This window comes from Asparagus officinalis, chromosome 1 (genome assembly GCF_001876935.1).
Source record: "Asparagus officinalis chromosome 1, Aspof.V1, whole genome shotgun sequence".
In the NCBI taxonomy this organism is placed as follows: domain Eukaryota; kingdom Viridiplantae; phylum Streptophyta; class Magnoliopsida; order Asparagales; family Asparagaceae; genus Asparagus; species Asparagus officinalis.
Window position 1 is genome coordinate 74243617 of NC_033794.1, and position 20422 is coordinate 74264038.

At 37.4% G+C, this 20422-nt stretch overlaps 1 protein-coding gene across 1 annotated transcript; it reads left to right on the forward strand.

The window, feature by feature from the left end:
* Window positions 553-13996, forward strand: LOC109826056 (fructose-bisphosphate aldolase-lysine N-methyltransferase, chloroplastic). Its single transcript, XM_020393010.1, has 6 exons — window positions 553-629; window positions 7477-7505; window positions 8367-8578; window positions 12278-12400; window positions 12513-12917; window positions 13574-13996. Exons 1-6 carry the CDS (start codon window positions 568-570, stop codon window positions 13781-13783), a joined length of 1041 nt encoding a protein of 346 aa, XP_020248599.1. The 5' UTR covers window positions 553-567; the 3' UTR covers window positions 13784-13996.

Here is a 20422-nt window from a genome sequence, read left to right on the forward strand (position 1 = left end):
TGAAGTTTAAAAACGTACTAAACTTCAAGGGAGTTGAACTCCCGTGAAGTTTCGTAAAGTTTTTTTCAAAAACCGACCTGGTTTCAGCGACAGTGCTGAAACCAGATCGGTTTCTCTAAATAAAATAGAAACGGATCGTTTTTTGCAATTAAAACATCAAATTGGTTGGTTTTGAAAATTTGTCCCTCAATTAAGACCTCTGACCAAACGGTCAAGCCCAAGTAGGACAAATTTTCAAAACCATCCGGTTTTAAAATTTATTCCCAAAAAAAGACCCTTTTCAACTTTAATTACAAAAACATACCCAGTTGGATGAAACTGGGTCTGTTTTTGAAAAAAAAAATTCAAACTTCACGGGAGTTCAACTCCCGTGAAGTTTGAATTTTTTTTTTTTAAAAACAGACCCAGTTTCATCCAACTGGTTCTGTTTGTGTAATTAAAATTGAAATAGGTCGTTTTTTATAAATAAATTTTAAAAAGGGATGGTTTTGAAAATTTATGCAGCCCAAGTAAGCTCTTATCCTCAAACTCAATTCCAATCGCCGCTCTCTCCCTCCCTCGCGCGCGATGCTCCTCGCTCTCCCGCCGAGCCGACGACGCTTTCTCTCTCTCCGACGCCCCGATGGAAGGTGAGATCTCCAAGCTTTTAAACTGAAACCGAACTATATATATTTTTTCCTTCTCTCTTTTAAATGGAAAAAAACGCTCTTCAACCGTGATTCGTCCGAATTAGATTAAATGGAATATTAATCTCATCAGAGCAGCATCGCTACAAGAAGAAGAAGGAGAAGAAAGCGGACAGACGCAGCTGCTTCGTCACTACAGTCGCAGCGGCCGACTTCTGGGCGCTGGGCCGCGAGACGGGAGCGGGGGGCCCACCCCGCCCGTCGCGGCCCTGGGTCTCGTCCGGAGGCCTGGGCTGCTGGCCCTGGAAGGACGTGGCGAGAACGAGGTTCCCTAGAGGAATTCCCAAGGAGCCTGTGGATCAGTCCCGAAGGACGGTGGCGGGGCTCCGAGGTGGGCCCACTATGCCGGGCTTGGGTCTCCATCGCACTCTTCCTCCTCCGGGAAAGGGCGCTGGGCTCTTCCTCCCCTTGGTTCCCTTACCTCCGCATTCTCCCCGACTCCACTGACTCCCCCATTTTCTGGTGATAGCTCTGATCTTCTTCCCTCTAAAAAAAAAAGGGGGCCCGACCACCAGCTAGATTAAAGTTAGTTCCTTCGGGAAGAAATTTTCGAATTAAACCCATTCCAACTTTTATTTATTAAAAACCGATCCATTCTTATTTTAATTACAAAAATCGACCCATTTCGTAGCCACATCAGCATCATGGCCACGAAATGGGTCGATTTTTTTTAATCTCGCCTCTAAATAGTCGGGGTTGGCAACCCCGACTATTTTGCACGCCCTGACTAATATACAACCTAAATTAGTCGGGGTTGACAACCCCGACTAATTTAGCACACTGTCTAATTGGTCGGGGTTGGAAACCCCGATCAATTTGAAAGCTTTTTCCAAAATGGCCGGGGTTCCCAACCCCGACCATTTAGCAGAGACTTTTAAAGCAAAATACGTGAGAGTTGGCTAAGGCAAAATGATCGGGGTTGGGAACCCCGACCATTTTGTATAGGTGCACAAAGTGGTCGGGGTTTCCAACCCCGACTATTTTGCAGAGCTCTTCCTGTTCACTTTCAGCTAGAAAATCAAACTCCTGTTAGTACATATCAATCCACTAACTAATGGTACACATTTATCAATCTACAATACAATCACAATCACAGATAACACACATACCAATTCATAATCGCAAACATTCATTTCACTTACTAAAATTCCATCAATCGGATACATACCATGCAATTCACATACTAATAATCAATACTCAATCGGATACATAATATTCAGTTTCAAACGATACATACCATGCAATTCACATACTAATAATCAATACTCAATCGGATACATAATATTCAGTTTCAAACGCAAAAAATCCTATCAAGTATATCGAAACTTCGGATACATAATATTCAGTTTCAAACGCAAAAAATCCTATCAAGTATATCGAAACTTAACAAATATTTATAACTCCCTTTCATCTTCCTCTCCCGCTCCCTCTCCCTCTTCCTCTCCCCCTTCCCCGTTCACCTTCGATGTGAGCTCGGATGAGATCCTCGTTCGGTTGTGTGTGAAGTTAGGAGTGCATGACATCCTCGTCGACTCGAACCGGCTGTGAACATTCAGCTTGAGCCTGCTGTGAGCTGTCAGCTTCATCATGTGCACGGCTTGAGCCTGCCCTGTGTGTCCTCGAAACCGTCGACGCCTGTACTCAATTGGTCACTCCTCGCGTCCATCACGTCTTGCATTACGCGTCCTCTAAAGAGCGAACCAAATATTTTTTATCATGCGAAGGAACGTCGTTCGCAATGCATCATGCGCCATAGTAGAAAGCTCTTCGAGCTCTTGTACCTATAAGATAAAAACCGAAATAAAATTATTATCAAGTGGATGATAATAAAAAAAAACTCACAAAATAACTGTATATTTTGCTTATACACTTACCAACTCTCTCTCAACTGGCCTCTTGGTATGTACTTCTTAGGGACTTTGTTCTCCTAAAATATTCACCGGCGAGTAATCCCCCAATACCACCGCAAATACATACCTAGGTCAGGTACGTCAGCCCTCTCCATCACTACTTGTTCCTCCCTCAACTCCCACCTCTCGATGTAAGCATGGGGAATATATTCCCAATTTGCATGATGTGCACATTTTCTAGAATTTCGCTCTATTCTCTCCACATGGTTCAGAATATGTTGTTGCAGTCCAAATTATCGGAGCACACGGTCGGGCACATGCATCTCTACAATCTCAAAACATATGATTGGGACGCCAACACGCCATACATCCTCACATTCCCTGCAAATATCTGGTAGTGACTTCAAAACTAGTTCATATGGCATCCACTTGACCTATAAAAAGATTAAGTAAAGCAGATATTAGTAATAAATGATGTAATGATTGAATATATTTAGATATTATGATTTAATACTTGTTCATCCTCCATTTGATCAAGCTTGTTCCTGTAGAAGTTTTCATGGCCCTTTGGTGAGGTATGCCAAGATCTGGACACATTCCATTTATTTTATATACAATGGGTTAGTATAGATTAAAATAAATGTATAAAATTACATGTAATCATATGTCTTACAAAATAACTTAGTAATACCTGCAGCCTAACGGAATATGGTCATCGAGAGCACGGGTCTCCCTCAAATCTGGGCAACCCAAATGCAATCTCTCCAAAGACCATATATGTAGCAGAGTGAGACAACCCTTGAATTCTTTGTTTTAAACAAGTACCATTTTGGTCATCTCCCTATACAGATACGCTAACACGACACTCCCCCATGATAATTCTCCACAACCCTCAAGATCCTCCAGGAGTGGCAACCATCTCACTTGCATCGAATCCTTCGTGGAATCCGGAAAAAGAATAGTACCGATCATATGAAGTATGTATGCACGGGCATACATCTTGATGATCTTCTCGGTCGCATCGACCGATACATTCATGTAATTGTTTCTCAACCATTCAAGCTTGATCTTATCACCCTTCATGTGAGGAATCCAACAATTCTTCGCACTTCCCTACCCAGTTAAAGTCGTCGCTACCCGTGATAACATCTCCATCCACTCTGAGTCCAAGCAAAACCCTAATATCCTGCAATGATTCGTCGATTCTCCTTGGCGCAGGTGGAATGTATTTGTCTCGGGCCTCCATTCAATCAATACCGTCAAGGGAGCTCAATCAAGTCTCTCCCATTTAATTTGTGAGCACTCAAAGAAGCCTGCTTGACGGACATAAAATTGGACCTATGGGTCCGTCAAGTCCCAACTCGAATGTGCACGAGTATGATCAACGATAGTAATGCTCGGGGCCTGCATACATTAAACAATGCAAATGTTCAGTAACAATCAATAACTTAGAATAATTGATATGATTGAAAATATAATTTACAACTACCAATGTAATTTACCTCCCCAAAGTCTATCTTCGCGGATCGATGTCGATCTTGGTCATAAAGGACCTCATACGTCAATGGACCCGCCTCCATATCTGCACATATGATGATATAAATGTGTGAGTGCTATAACGTATGCAAAAATAAAAGTAGAATAAAAGTACAGATTTCGTATATAATCATTGACTTATAAATAAAGTGGAATAAAATTAAAAATTAAATAAAATGTACACATTAATTGCTATTTATTTGGATTGGTGGGACAATGAGATCTCCTGTGACCCGGTTGACTGCAATATCCACACCTTTTTTTTGGAGCTCTTTCCCGACCTTCATCCATCGTACCTTTTATGCGTGTTATTTCGGGTGTCCGGCTTATCTCTTATATTCAGGAGGTAACACATGCAGCCCGTTATAGGGTGGCCAGTAACGACTATCTATAATGGGATGAAAACACTAATTGTATAAATCTCTATAGTGGCTTGATTGATACCACTCAGAAGCGTATGTGTAATACGATGTATTTGCACCCCCTAAATTGCTTGGTCGTAACCGCTATAACATGTGAACATGGTAATTTTTACAATTCTGGTATGTGCATGCGCATTGTCCCTCGTAAATTAACGGTGTAATTATGCCTGTGATTGTCTTTAACCTGTCATTCATCTATAGTAAATCTAACAATCTTAGTCAATCTCGCCTGCTTGACACGAGCTCCTACAATCTCTTTATTTTTTGGTGTCAACAATGTCCCCCACTTTGCTCCATCTTCTTGCCGTTTGACAAAATAATGATTTAGTCTATAAAATGTCCTCGCAACCAACGCCTGTATGGGCATTGCTCGAGCCCCCTTAAGTACACCGTTCAAACTTTCAGAATAATTAGTTGTCATCATGCAATAGTGATTCCCTTCATCTTTACTTAGTGCCAATCGGTCGACGTAATCACTTCCCAAACTACTCTCAATCCAGTAATGTGCAGCTTGAGATGTTGCCTTGATTTGATCATGTATCCAATCATACACACGTTTCGGGTGTAACACTCGCTTGCCAAAGAAGGTTTTGTAAATGTATCTGGCCAAAGCACTTTTTAAAATTAGCTCTAATGTATCGTAAGCAATAGCGGTGATTGTGATGAGAGCTAAATCTCCTGTACAATGCTCTTGGAATATCTTTCATCCTATCGGATATAAAAGTAATTTTTCTAGGAGGCAACACATTAAAAATATATAATTGAATGCAAGAAAAAAATCACTTCTAATTTTCACTGTTCTCGACCTCCACAACTACGAAGGCCAAAGGAAATAAGTCATCATCTGCATCTACTCCTGTAGCGATAAGCAATACACCCTTATATTTACTGTATAAGTGTGTGCCATCAATGCTAAGAACTGACCGATAAAATTTAAATCCCTCGATCGAAGGACCAAATACCCAAAATACAGAGGTGAATTGATGAACTTCCGGATTGATCTCTTTGGTTATGAGTTTGTATTCAGATCCAAGATTGCTTCTTTTGATCGCATCAAGATATTAAGGTAGTGTCGCGTAAGACTTCTCCCAATCACCAAATATTTTTGTCATCGTAATTTTCCTTGCATTCCACACTTTACTATACGATATTTCAATGAACTTCGTATGTAACACTCTATCAATTATATTATCGGGCCTTAGTTCAAGTTGTTTCTTTAATTTTGACATAATCAACCGAGCTATGTAGGAGGCAGAAGCACCACTGTGATCTTTCTCGAATATTAGATTGTTACATGTGTGAACATCGCAGTATTCTGTGATCCTAAAATATCCATTATGTTTCTTTCCGGTAAATGCATATAACTTCCAAGGACATACGTAATCAGCTTCATTTCCCTCTGCCCGACCTTGCCTTTGTGTATTCATAAAACAGATTGCCTCATAACTTGTGCGATTGCTTTTAATTTGCTTGAATTTGACCATTTTTTTGATTGAGTAATCACGAATAGCATCAACTAATTGGTCTTTAGTCTCGAATAAATCATCAACTCGGAAAAGGACCTCGTCATCTTCTCTATGAGATGAACTTTCGCCAATGCGCATATCTTGTACTGTGGAAGAACGATTCCACTCGTCATTTTCAAACTCGTCGGGGGCTGGTTCTTCGTACTCAACATATTCATTATTAACATAAGGTTCATCGGGCCAATCCTGATTCTCTTCATCATCTTCACTCATAAATTACATGCTGTCAATTGGTGTACTATCTTCATCTTCACCTTCAGAGGCGTTCCTTCTTTCATCCTCTTCAATTGTTACCCCTCTTAACGGCCTCAAATTTTCATAAAAGACTTCATTGTTCATGACATTTGACGTTCCACCGAATGAAGGTGCACCACTGTGATATTAAAATTGAGTCCGCATCATTTCACTTGAAGAAGAAAGAAAACCATCAGACTCAACTCCTAAATCTAGCATGCGTGAGAATTCTCCTGGAGGGTTGAATATTTAGCACGAACTATGTAGCAACTTTTCAATAAACAATTCTATCGTTGGTTGTGGTTTGCTCAAATTAAACATAATATTCATATGATGATCGTTTGAGATCTCAACTGCGGACATTCTATCAAAAGTTATGGGCCAATTGCATATTATTTTTAGTCGGTACTCTCGTGGGTCAATTGCCGTAACTCGATGTAATTCATTAACCAAGTCAAGGTAACTATATGATTCCGATATCATTAACGGGATTGTCACCCCGTTGACATATTATTCATTTCATAATTAATTTTTTCACCATAAGAGCAAGCAATAAAAATCATATTGTTTAACCTATGCAAAAAAAAAAATATCATTTAAATACAAAAATTTTTAAAAATATTATCAATTACAACCCTAAACCCCAAATTACAACCCTAAATCCCAATTACAACCCTAAACCCCCAACTCCTAAACCCTAAAATTAACTCCCAAATCCTAAACCCTAAAATTATGTATTCTATGCCCTAAATGTTTAATTTCAACCGCAACAAGAATAAATTTTCGAAATAAACCACTACAAATAGAGTTCAAACGCTAGAAATTCGTTTTTGAGAAAAAACCCTAGATTTTTACATGTTAAAAGAGGAGAGAATATAGAGAAATTACCATTTAGAAGCTTCACGATGAAATTCGGCTGAAAATTGAGGTTGAAATCAAAATAAGGGTTTGGGGAAGAAAGTTTGAGGGCTGAGAGTTTTTTGTGGAGGAATAGCTAAATAGTCGGGGTTGTCAAACTCGACTATTTAGAGGCGAGATTAAAAAAAATCGACCCATTTCGTGGCCACGTCAGCATTTTGATCACGTAATGAGTCGATTTCTGTAATAAAAATGGGAGTGGGTCGGTTTTTAAAAATAAAAGTTGGAATGAGTTTAAAAAGAAAATTTCTTCGTCCTTCTATTTTCCCTCTCTGAATTTCCCATTTCATGATCCTGCGTGCAGGTCGGAGGAGGAGCTGTTTGAGATACAAGGTTAGCTTCATTCTTCTTCTTACCAATTTCCCGTAAGATTCTTTTTTTATTCAAACTTCTACTCTTAATTGGAGGGGCTAATTCCAGTATTAACTTAAGAGCTAAGGGACCTAATAGCAATTTCAATAATTTGAAGAACTAATCTTGAAATAACTTAGGAACTGGGAGACCTAACGGCAGTTTCAATGACTTGACGGGCTAATTTCAAGGTAACTTTGGAACTGGGGGACCTAACAGCAATTTTCAATGATTTGGTGTATTAATCCCAAAATACGACAGATTTAAGGGACTAACATCAAAATATCCCTAAAATAGGATTACTTAAATACGAACTTCGTAAACGAGTAGTTATATATCCTTTTCATCTGTTAAATTTGATAAACGATTTAAACTTTTTCTTTTTTTAATAAAAGAACTTGTATTTTCAATCGAATTAAATCAGCAAAAGCCAGCTGGGCTACATTCTCGAGGTAGTTATCAAACCATGAGCCTAGTGTATCAAGTGAAAGTCCATATTTGACTAAAACATGAGCTAGATTGCTGCATTCCCTTCAGATGAAGACTGGGCATGCATCCTCAAACGCGAGTAGATCTTCTTCGCTTGTGTCGAACACAATCTACTTAATTCTAAACAGGGCAACAGTAACAATCATTCAAACAGTCCAATTGATATAAGGTAAGAACAAGGCTAGAAAAACACACTGCTAAAATGGGTTATTTAGGATATTTTTTGCAAAATGTTACCCGCCAAATTGCAGGATGGAATTCTGTTAAATTTTTTGTTATTATTAGATCCATGATTTTCATAGAACAATGCAGTTTTTCCTGTAACATATTTGGTCTTTGTCATATTTTTTGAAGGAACTCAATTGTTAAGCACAACGGAGGGTGTCAAAGAGTATGTCCAAGGCGAATTCATCAAAGTGGAAGATGAAATCATAGTTCCTAATCAACATCTCTTCCCATCGGTCATCACCTTCACAGATTTCCTATGGGCGTTTGGAGTACTCAGATCAAGGGCATTTTCGGGTCTTCGGGGTGAAAATCTTGTTCTAATTCCCCTAGCTGACCTTGTAAGATTTACTTTGTTTTTAGGTAAAGCTTGATAAAAAAAATAGTTTTCATGCGTGAGAATTCTCCTGGAGGGTTGAATATTTAGCACGAACTATGTAGCAACTTTTCAATAAACAATTCTATCGTTGGTTGTGGTTTGCTCAAATTAAACATAATATTCATATGATGATCGTTTGAGATCTCAACTGCGGACATTCTATCAAAAGTTATGGGCCAATTGCATATTATTTTTAGTCGGTACTCTCGTGGGTCAATTGCCGTAACTCGATGTAATTCATTAACCAAGTCAAGGTAACTATATGATTCCGAGATCATTAACGACGTTGTCTCCCCTCCGACATATATTGGCATATTATTTATTCCATAATTAAAATTTTCACTATAAGAGCAAGCAATAAAAATCATATTATTCAACCTATGAAAAAGAAAATTATATCATTTAAATGCAAAAATATTTAAAAAGATTATCAATTACAACCCTAAACCCCAAACTACAACCCTAAACCCCTAAATCTTAAACCCTAAAATTGACCTCCAAATTCTAAACCCTAAATTTGAGTATTCTATGCCCTAAATGTTTAATTTTAACTACAAATAAAGGAGAGAATGTAGAAAAATTCGTTTTTAAGAAAAAACCCTAGATTTCTACATGTTAAAAGAGGAGAGAATGTTGAAAAATTACCACTCAGAAGCTTCACGATGAAATTCGGTTGAAAATTGAGTTTGAATCCAAGATTTGTGATAAATATGGGTTTGGAAAGAAAGTTTGAGGGTTGTGAGTGTTTTGGGGCTGCTGGGAATGAGGTGGGGAGGTGGGGAGAACGATTGGGGGTTTTTATAGGGGTCGAGCCCAAGGACCAAATAGTCGGAGTTGCCAACCCCGACGGTTTATATAGGGGCGGGCCTAGGGGCCAAATAGTTAGGGTTGTCAACCCCGACTATTTGGTCCCTTAGCCATTTCCAGCTCGACTCGTCCGCTAGGGACAAGTCTCGGCTAAATGGACGGGGTTTCCAACCCCGACCATTTCGAAAAGGTCTTTCGAATTGGACAAGGTTCCCAACCCCGATCAATTAAAGAGTGTGTTAAATTAGTCGGGGTTTCGAACCCCGACTAAATTAGCTTATACAATAGCTAAATAGTCGGGGTTGTCAAACTCGACTATTTAGAGGCGAGATTAAAAAAAATCGACCCATTTCGTGGCCACGTCAGCATTTTGATCACGTAATGAGTCGATTTCTGTAATAAAAATGGGAGTGGGTCGGTTTTTAAAAATAAAAGTTGGAATGAGTTTAAAAAGAAAATTTCTTCGTCCTTCTATTTTCCCTCTCTGAATTTCCCATTTCATGATCCTGCGTGCAGGTCGGAGGAGGAGCTGTTTGAGATACAAGGTTAGCTTCATTCTTCTTCTTACCAATTTCCCGTAAGATTCTTTTTTTATTCAAACTTCTACTCTTAATTGGAGGGGCTAATTCCAGTATTAACTTAAGAGCTAAGGGACCTAATAGCAATTTCAATAATTTGAAGAACTAATCTTGAAATAACTTAGGAACTGGGAGACCTAACGGCAGTTTCAATGACTTGACGGGCTAATTTCAAGGTAACTTTGGAACTGGGGGACCTAACAGCAATTTTCAATGATTTGGTGTATTAATCCCAAAATACGACAGATTTAAGGGACTAACATCAAAATATCCCTAAAATAGGATTACTTAAATACGAACTTCGTAAACGAGTAGTTATATATCCTTTTCATCTGTTAAATTTGATAAACGATTTAAACTTTTTCTTTTTTTAATAAAAGAACTTGTATTTTCAATCGAATTAAATCAGCAAAAGCCAGCTGGGCTACATTCTCGAGGTAGTTATCAAACCATGAGCCTAGTGTATCAAGTGAAAGTCCATATTTGACTAAAACATGAGCTAGATTGCTGCATTCCCTTCAGATGAAGACTGGGCATGCATCCTCAAACGCGAGTAGATCTTCTTCGCTTGTGTCGAACACAATCTACTTAATTCTAAACAGGGCAACAGTAACAATCATTCAAACAGTCCAATTGATATAAGGTAAGAACAAGGCTAGAAAAACACACTGCTAAAATGGGTTATTTAGGATATTTTTTGCAAAATGTTACCCGCCAAATTGCAGGATGGAATTCTGTTAAATTTTTTGTTATTATTAGATCCATGATTTTCATAGAACAATGCAGTTTTTCCTGTAACATATTTGGTCTTTGTCATATTTTTTGAAGGAACTCAATTGTTAAGCACAACGGAGGGTGTCAAAGAGTATGTCCAAGGCGAATTCATCAAAGTGGAAGATGAAATCATAGTTCCTAATCAACATCTCTTCCCATCGGTCATCACCTTCACAGATTTCCTATGGGCGTTTGGAGTACTCAGATCAAGGGCATTTTCGGGTCTTCGGGGTGAAAATCTTGTTCTAATTCCCCTAGCTGACCTTGTAAGATTTACTTTGTTTTTAGGTAAAGCTTGATAAAAAAAATAGTTTTTATTGTGCTCTTACTCATCTCTTCCTCTTATACGTAGATAAATAACCTTTAGGTCAACGAAAGGAATATTCTTCTTTTAGTATCTTGGAAATTTGAATATTTAACGTTTATTATCCAATAGGAGAAACTTAACATATGCTTTTTTGTTTATGAACCCAAAGTATTACCCTGATTTATTTTAAACCCACCCCACTCCCAAATTGCTTTTGGACTCGGGTACAAAAAATTCATTTTATTTCTAGACCCAAATTGTTGTATGCCAAAGTTATACACCGTATTTCAAAAGAATTCTTTCTGGGAAAAATTCAGATAACCTCGATTTCATGTGTTCTAAAATGATTATCTATATGGTAGTGAGCCATAATGTCACGATAAGATTCTTTTGGAAGCTAGGAAATTTTAAAGAATTCGTTGCGGATATGATTTTTATTTTTAAGTGCTTGGCTCATTTCAGTTGCGTTCTTTTGCATGTTGCATTAGAGTAGTTGATACTAGTACACTTATATTATTATACTAGCGGACTGTTGTGATCCCAAGCTAAGCAAGGGTGTCTCTTGGGAAAACGTTCACTTGGATGACAACTGCTAGTTAGTCTGACGAGATTGATCACTCGTGAAAAGCACAAGAGTCGGGAGGGGTTTTGACAATGATGACTCCAAAAGTGATTAATCGAATACCAAATATGAGAATGGATGGGTTATTCTGTGTAGCAATTTCGATCTATTTATCCTAGCTGACCATAAGATTCACATAGTTTTGGGTACAATTTCGTAAAGATGGTTTTGGTTATGCTCTCGCTTCCTTTTGCTCAGACCCAGATAGATACCAATTTGTTTTCTTTGATTTTGAATTTGAACATTAATCTTTACTTTCGAAAACTAGGGAGTTAAAAATAGTCATACACGGGTAACTCTAGGATATGAAACCTGACGCTTATTTATAATTAAAATTGGAGGAAGTGAGGATTGGGAAGTTATTATGAACCTTTTCATCTCCCATTCTATAAGCCTCCATTCCATGCTAGTGAGCCATTGTTGAAAAAAAAAAAATTTCTTTCTATCTGCTAGCCATAGCCTTTAGCATATAGTACTGGTGTTATTGATACTAATAAGTGCTTTTCTTCTTTAAGTTGAAATTAGAATTTTCCATAAATCCCAATTTTATTATATTTGGTGCGTCTGGTTCAGGTTAACCACAATCCAAGTATCACTTTAGAGGAACCTTCATGGGAGATCAAAGGAAAGGGCCTATTCTCCAAGGAACTTGTATTCTCTTTGTGGACTCCTGTCTCTGTCAAGGCCGGTCAGCAGGTGAACTCCTGATAACTTCGTTTATCATTATTTAATTAGTTGGAAAATTTTAATATCATGCACCAATAACTCTTAAATTAGTCATATATTCTCTAAATTGAAAATTTCTCAGGTATATATACAGTATGATGTAGAAAAGAGCAACGCTGAACTGGCTCTTGATTACGGATTCATTGAATCAAACTCTGATCGGAATGCATATACGTTGACTCTGGAAATTGCTGAATCAGATCCATTTTATGGAGACAAATTAGACATTGCGGAGTTAAATGGTTTGGGAGAAACTGCATATTTTGACATTGTTCTAGGTTGCTCACTTCCACAATCAATGCTCCAATACTTGCGGTTGGTATCACTCGGAGGGACCGATGCTTTTCTTTTGGAATCAATTTTCAGAAATAAAGTTTGGGGCCATCTTGAATTGCCCGTGAGCCGTGCCAACGAAGAGATGATTTGCTGCGTTGTTAGAAACGCATGTAAAACTGCCCTATCTGCTTACCACACTACAATTGACGAGGTAATTTTTTTTCTTGCCTTCTCTCTCTACCTTAAGCAAACTGCTATGCGTAGTAAATTGAAACTTTTCCTACATGTTGTTGTCTTGGTTGGATATTTTGTCTTTTTTGTCTAATGAGACTGGATTTTATTTGCTTCGAAGAGGAGGAAATATATTTGAATATCAGTGATATTAACGTACAAGAAGAAGATAGTATTGATGTGGTTATATTCACATGTTCCGTGCTTTATTTACATCTTCGTGCCATGCCGTTTGGTGTTGTTACGGGTGACCTGAGATTAATGTATCTACACGAATAACCAACCCTTGAGATTACTGATTGAGATACACAAGTAAACCCTGAGTTACCTAAGATTATGTTCATTAGGGTTACCCGTGTAATCCCAATCAAGAACCGTAGGGTTATCCATGTAGATGCACAGACCTTAGGCTCACCTGTGAAATTTTACAACACCACACCAGGTACAGGGGTGTAAAATTATCCTTAGAATTGGAAGGTAGATATCTGGCAACCTCTCCTAGTTAGAGCTCCCCTCGTCTAATTAAGTTCGTAGCATCTGAGATGTGTAGCTATCCGATAAAAGCTTCAACTATTCAAGTTCCTCTTGTTTTAATGTGTGTTAATTTTTCAGAGTAACAAATGATGTAATTTGCAGGATGAAAAGCTTATGGAAGGGGGACATATGGAACCAAGACTTAAGATGGCGGTAGGCATAAGAGTTGGGGAGAAGAAAGTACTCCATCAAATTGATGAAATCTTCAGAGGGAGGGAGTTGGAATTGGATGAGCTGGAATACTACCAGGAAAGAAGGCTCAAGGACTTGGGATTGGTTGGGGAGCAAGGTGAAATAATATTTTGGGAGTGAGGAGATAGAGGGGTTTAGGTATCATCATTACGAGTGTTATTCAAATTCCTTTGTAAATTTTACATGCTTGAGTTATAGATATCATCATTCTTTTGGCTATTTGATGCCCAAGCCCTTTTTTTTTGGCATAGTTCCAATTGTGTGATGCTTGTGAATTTAGTGGACCTACATGATTTTGACAAAGACATTAGTCTGTTTCTTTATGGTGCAACATGTTCCTCGGCTATGAAAAGATTGATGGACTGAGTAATTGTGAAGGTTTGGACCCAATGCTAATGGTGTTATATGTGCATATCTACTCTATATCGTATTGAGATTTATGGACCGAGTAATTAAGAAGGTTTGACCCAGTTCTGAAAGATTTTTTGTTTGACAAGAAAGAGGGTTAGATCTGATTCTATTTTTATTGGTCAAAATATGGTATCTACACCAGCTTTCTTTTGGACCAGGAGGGCTGGTTCAGAAGAAAACTGGTTGAACACAAAAGTGGGTCAGGACTGGTCCTGGCCTAATTTGTGTAGTTTGTCATACACACTCTCACATGTGAACTTGGGTATGGATAATATTAGGTAATAGACATGTCCATCCGGGCTAGCTCCGGGTCGGCCTGGATTTTTTAACTTTTTTTATTTTTTTAAAAAAATCTCTTTAAAATTTATAATATACATAAAAAATTACAGAAAATGCTAATAAAAAACAATAATATTATTAATAACTTGAAATGACATAAATTACAAATACAAAAAATTATAAAAATAAAAGATGATAAAAATAACTTCTTTATTATTCCTTTACAAGTATAAATTTATTTCAGAATTCGTCGCATCACAATAGATGAGTACATCCCAACTAGGTTGGCACCTACTCACCTATATCACTACCATTTGTAACTGTTTTCAAAATAATTCATTACAAATTTAAAGCTAAGAAATAAAAATTACAATTTGATGAATATTGTTTAATCTTTATATCTATCTATTAGTCCCAACTCTTCAAATTTATCTTCAATTCCAGTCATCCGATCGATGTCTTGCGTTCACTTCTCGTACCTCCACCAATCTTGTAAGCACATCACCGCTTGTACAGTATACAGATCTAAGCATGTCATGTGGTCGTCGATCAAACGTCCTGCTATGCAGAAGGCGGATCCGAAGCTACCGTCGAAACATGCACTTTTAGTAAATCACGAACCATGGTGGAAAGTATAGGATATGAAACTGATCCATATACTCTCCACCATTGTAAAATATCTAAACTGATCCATATACTCTCCACCATTGTAAAATATCTAAAGTATTTCCTTGACATTTAACTAAAGAAGCAGATAAATATTCATCTATTTCAGAAACCTCTAATGATGATCCAAGTCCAGATCCACCAGTTAGCTCAGCTACCATTGCATACCTATCAAAACTTACACTTTTACCTCGGTCTGAGCTCGAAGGCGTCGAAGCTGTAGACCGTTGTGCAGCTACACCATGTCCAGCTACATACTCATCATATAAGGTTTGAAAATAATTTTTAATAGCTAAATGATGAGAAGTAGCATTAAGGATGGATCCATCATCTAAGTCTATAATCTGTCCACCATACAATGATTATAACAAACTTCGAAGGCCAATATCCTTCAAATATGGATCAATAAGAACCCTCAAACCACAAATATAAGGAATATGTCTAAAATACTTATTAAATTTGGTCTCCATTTAAAAAATTATAGCTCCAAAAGTATCATTCATACAATATTTGTTAAAAAAATTTGAAAATTTAAAATTTGTAAAGCAGTTAAAGTAATAGTTGGATAATAACATCCAGATAATAACATTGTAGCATCATAAAAAACTTGTAACATCTCATTTAAATTACATATAATTGTCCATTCATTTTTAGTTATTCCATAAGTGCTACCAGAGCTAGAACTAGAAGCATAATAATTTATAAAATTATTTATAATTTTTTTATATTCTATTGCCACATTTAACATTGTATAGGTGTAATTCCACCTATGGTCAACATCTTTTAGAATTAGTCTGAGCTTATAATTTTTTCTTTTACAAAATTGTTTTCATCTTTTAATTCTTTGTTCAGAAGCATTATGCATATTAGCAACTGTTCTAACATTTTCTATCATGGGTTTAATTTCAAAAAATACACTTTGAACAATTAAATTTAAAATATGACAGAGACATCTAATATGGAAAAAAGATCATCATGACGTGGTAATGACAGAGTTGTTTTGATAAAATCAATAGCTACATTGTTATTACTTGCATTATCTAGTGAAAGGGAAAATATTCTTTGATCAATTTCTAGTTTCATAAGTTCTTCAATTATTAAATTTACAATATTAATACCAGTATATGACTCTTCAATTATAATAAAAGATACAACTCTTTTAAACATTTACCAATTTTCATCAATCCAGTGTGTTGTGATACATAAATAACCAATTTGTGCTCTAGATGTCCAAATATCAGAAGTTAAAGAAAATTTACAGTTAAAATTTTTAAAATAAGAAATTATTTTTCCTTGTTCCTCCTGATAATGTTTTAAAATATCATGTTGACAGGTTTGACGAGAAAATTTTGTAAATGCGGGATAAAAACCATCTCTAAACATATCTTCAAATTCATCATTTTCTACTAATTTAAAAGGAAGGTTTTTAAGAATGATAAACATGATTACGTATTTCCTGGCTCGGGCAGCATCATAATTCCAGCTACCGAGACTATCAGAAGAGGAAGATTGGGAAATCATAGATTGTCGGATATCACATTGAGGATTCTGGCCTTTGTTGTGTTTTTCTATAAGACGTTTGAGGTGGTTGGTATCACTCTTATGATGAGCTTGGAAAGTCTGGCCGCATAACGCACATTTAGCCTTCTGGGTAAGGATCCTATAGTGTTCATCCTTGGTCCACATAGCGGATCTCGGCCTTTTAGGAGCTCTTGGTGCAGATTCGTTGCCACCGGATTCGGGATTAACACCGGTAGGATCGGTAGGAGTAGCTGTTGTAGGAGGACTCATTTCAAGATCGGTAGGAGATAGGTTATGCTCTTCATAATCAGATTCGGAAGCCATTTGATAGAAGGATTAGAAAGTATAAGAGATTATTAGAGAGTATAAGATTGTATAAAAGAGTATTAGAGAGAAGTAGATGAGTTTTGATGTGAGGAGAAGAAGTGAAACCCCCCTCTATTTATAGAGGCAGCCTCCTAAGAAAATGACAAAAAAAACCCTCACAAAATAACCGTTTTTGATCATTTTTAGGGGAAAAACGATCAAAACGGCCAATATGACCGTTTTGGCCGGGCCGGCCGGCCATCAACGGTCAACGTTCGTGAATCGTTTTCACGACGGCCAAAACACGGCCTCACCTCTGTGACGCGCCTGACCGCCCACAGCCGGGCCGGGGCCGACCCAGCCAGGCCCGGAGCTTTGCCGCGCAAACGGTCACCTAGGGTGACCGTTGCAGCGCCCGCCGAGCTCCACCCCGGGTCCGGGCCGCCCCGGCCGCCGATTATTTTGTGCCCGGACCCCGCCGGCACTGTACGCCAGGGCCGGCGCCAAGCTCGGATCCGGTTCCCGCCGTCAGAGTTGGTCGGCGGGTCTAAGACCCGCTTCCCGGCCCCGGGCCCCGGCCCGGGCCGGCGGGCTTTTTGGTCAGCCTTGTTAGGTAAGGAAGTGTAAAACTTTTGTCCAAGGTAACCAAATATGAACTAAATTGAATTTCTGTGAAGGCCACGTGCAATACGAGGGACATGATTGTTGATATTATTAATGCAAATAATTAGGGGAAAATGCTTCCATGCATCATATTGTACATCTTGATTCATATTTATGGAGCGTACTTGCGGAAAGAAGCATGGAGCACACCACAAAATTAAATTGTCAATTCCAATTCACTCGTCAAAGTTGATGAAACCAAAGTCCATCTCAAAAATCAATCCAAGCATGTTTATGTTAAAAGTTGGGTGATAAGTAAACCCAATCCTGAGAATGGAAACATGCCAAATAATTAACAAATCTACTCTATATACAAATGAGAGAACTAAAGATTTACTATTCATATTACAGTAAATGTTACCGGAGCATTTATTGTAATATTATTACTGTAGCAAATAGGAAACTGATAAACACCTTTTTGAAAAAACACTGTAGCACACGGGAATACTATAGTATTTTTAAAAATCGTAGAAAAGGTGGGAACTGTAGCAATTCAAAAAATCTAAAATTTATTACTACAACATTTAAAAATTGGGATTACTATAGCGGGAAAAATGATACGTCGTGCTTTGCACGGTGTTCACGACTAGTAATTCTTTAATTCGAAGTCCCGTTATTTGATTATAATCGATTCGGTTGTTTATTTAATAGTAAACAAATAGGTTTTAGCATCCAGTTCATAAACGAATAGAATTAACCAAATCTATTCAACTCATTTAATTATTATATAATCGTTTAGAGTTTCATCCCTGATATTTTTTTTTACTATTGCATATATGATGTTATGTTTTCGACTCATTTACGTTTTGTATTTTAAGTTTTGTACTAATTTTGACAAACTTAAAGAGTCATATGTCAGTTTTTAGAGCAAATTTCTCTAACTAAATAAAAATATTTAATCACTCTTATGGTTTAGTACTCACAAACTACAAATTACTAATAAAGAAAATATATGTAATATCTTATATATATTTGTGAATGTTAAAAAAATATATTCTAGATCTAGAGAGTGATATCCATATTTTTAAAAAAAATTAAACAAATACAAATATGAACACCGACGCATTTAATTCTGTTCAATTCGTTTAGTGTCCTACTGGTAGGGGTGTCCAAAAAGCCCGCCAGCCCGGGCCCGGCCTCGGGCCGGAAACCCGGGCCAAGTCCGGGCTCCGGGCCGGGGCCGGGGCCGGCCCGGCCCGAAATAGTGAATTTTTTTAAATTTTTTATATTTTTTTATATGTATTATATATGTATATATAAATATATATAATATGTATAATATATGTATATATATAATATATTTCTATATATGTATAATATGTCATGTGTGTATATATATACTATCTCTTAGTATATAAGTATATATAAGTATACTCTCTCTTATATAAGTATATATATGTATAAGTATATATAAGTATACTTTCTTTTATATAAGTATATATAAGAATACTCTCTCTTATATATGTATAATGTATGTATGTATGTATATACTCTCTCTCTTAGTATATATGTATATATAAGTATACTCTCTCTTATATAAGTATATATAAGTATACTCTCTCTTATATAAGTATATATAAGTATACACTCTCTTATATATGTATAATACATGTGTGTATATATATATATATATATACTAATATACTCTCTCTCTCTTAGTATATATAAGTATACTCTCTCTTATATATGTATACTCCCTCTTATATAAGTATACTCTCTCTTATATATGTATAATATGTGTGTGTATGTGTGTGCTCTCTCTCTTAGTATATAAGTATATATAAGTATAGTATATTACAACGGCTACTTCTTCCCCATTGGCCCAACGGGCAACGGCTACTTATGCGATTCTCTCTCTCTTAAGTTATAACTTATAAATATATACAATATATTTACATATAATATATGTATATATAATTTTGGTCAATGAAAAGATTTTATTCATTTACCAAAGAGAGAAATGTATATACATCAAGATCTCAAAGCATATGAGAGATCAAAAAAACTGAATACACTAAGTACAGACGGAACCCCGCCCAGGCCCGGGCCCGGGTCCGGGTCCGGGCTCCGGTTTTGCCCGGCCCGGGGTACCCGGGTCCGGGTCCGGGCTCCGGTTTTGCCCGGCCCGGGCCCGGAAATCCGGGTCGGGCCGGGCCGGATGGACAGGCCTACCTACTGAGAACCAATTCCAGAATTATCGTGTGCGTACGTGGGAGCTCGGCCAACGTGGCCAGCAAACAAAATGCCTTCTGCCAACTTACGCCAGCGTAAAGAGCGTAGCATAGTCAGCAAAGTTCGGACGAATCGGTAACATTAACCTACAATGTGGAGCAGCTCGTCGACGATGACTAGAGCTTGGCCGAGTTGACGATTAGACCTTGCTCATCTATGGCCACCCCTAGTCCCTATATGCCCTCTAGGAGCTCAATATGTTTACAGCCAAACAGTCAATGATGATGCGAAAGAAAGTCTGAGGAAGCTTCTTCGTCCAATCGGATGTCAACATATGTATTTACATCATCCGTTGTCTAGAGAGGCTGGCCCCCGGGCCTGGCACGGAAAAAGCCCTTCCTTATATACATACTAGTTGAGATGCACGTGCAATGCACGTAGTTAAATATCATAATTATTTAAATTGATAAAAGTAGAATAGAAATAAAAAAGAAAACAAAGTTTTTGGACTTTTACATCAAAACCACCTAAAGTTTTGCCCAAATTGATGGTTACCACCTACAATTTTTTTTTTTGACGAAAACCACCTAAAATTGCTTACATGCTTTCAATGTCACATCAATCTATGTTTTTTTATCGTTACCACCTAAACTTTTGTATCGCTTACCACCTAAACTTTTATATCTCTTATGGTTACCACTTTACAAAACACAACTTGGTATGTATACCACCTTACCTGTA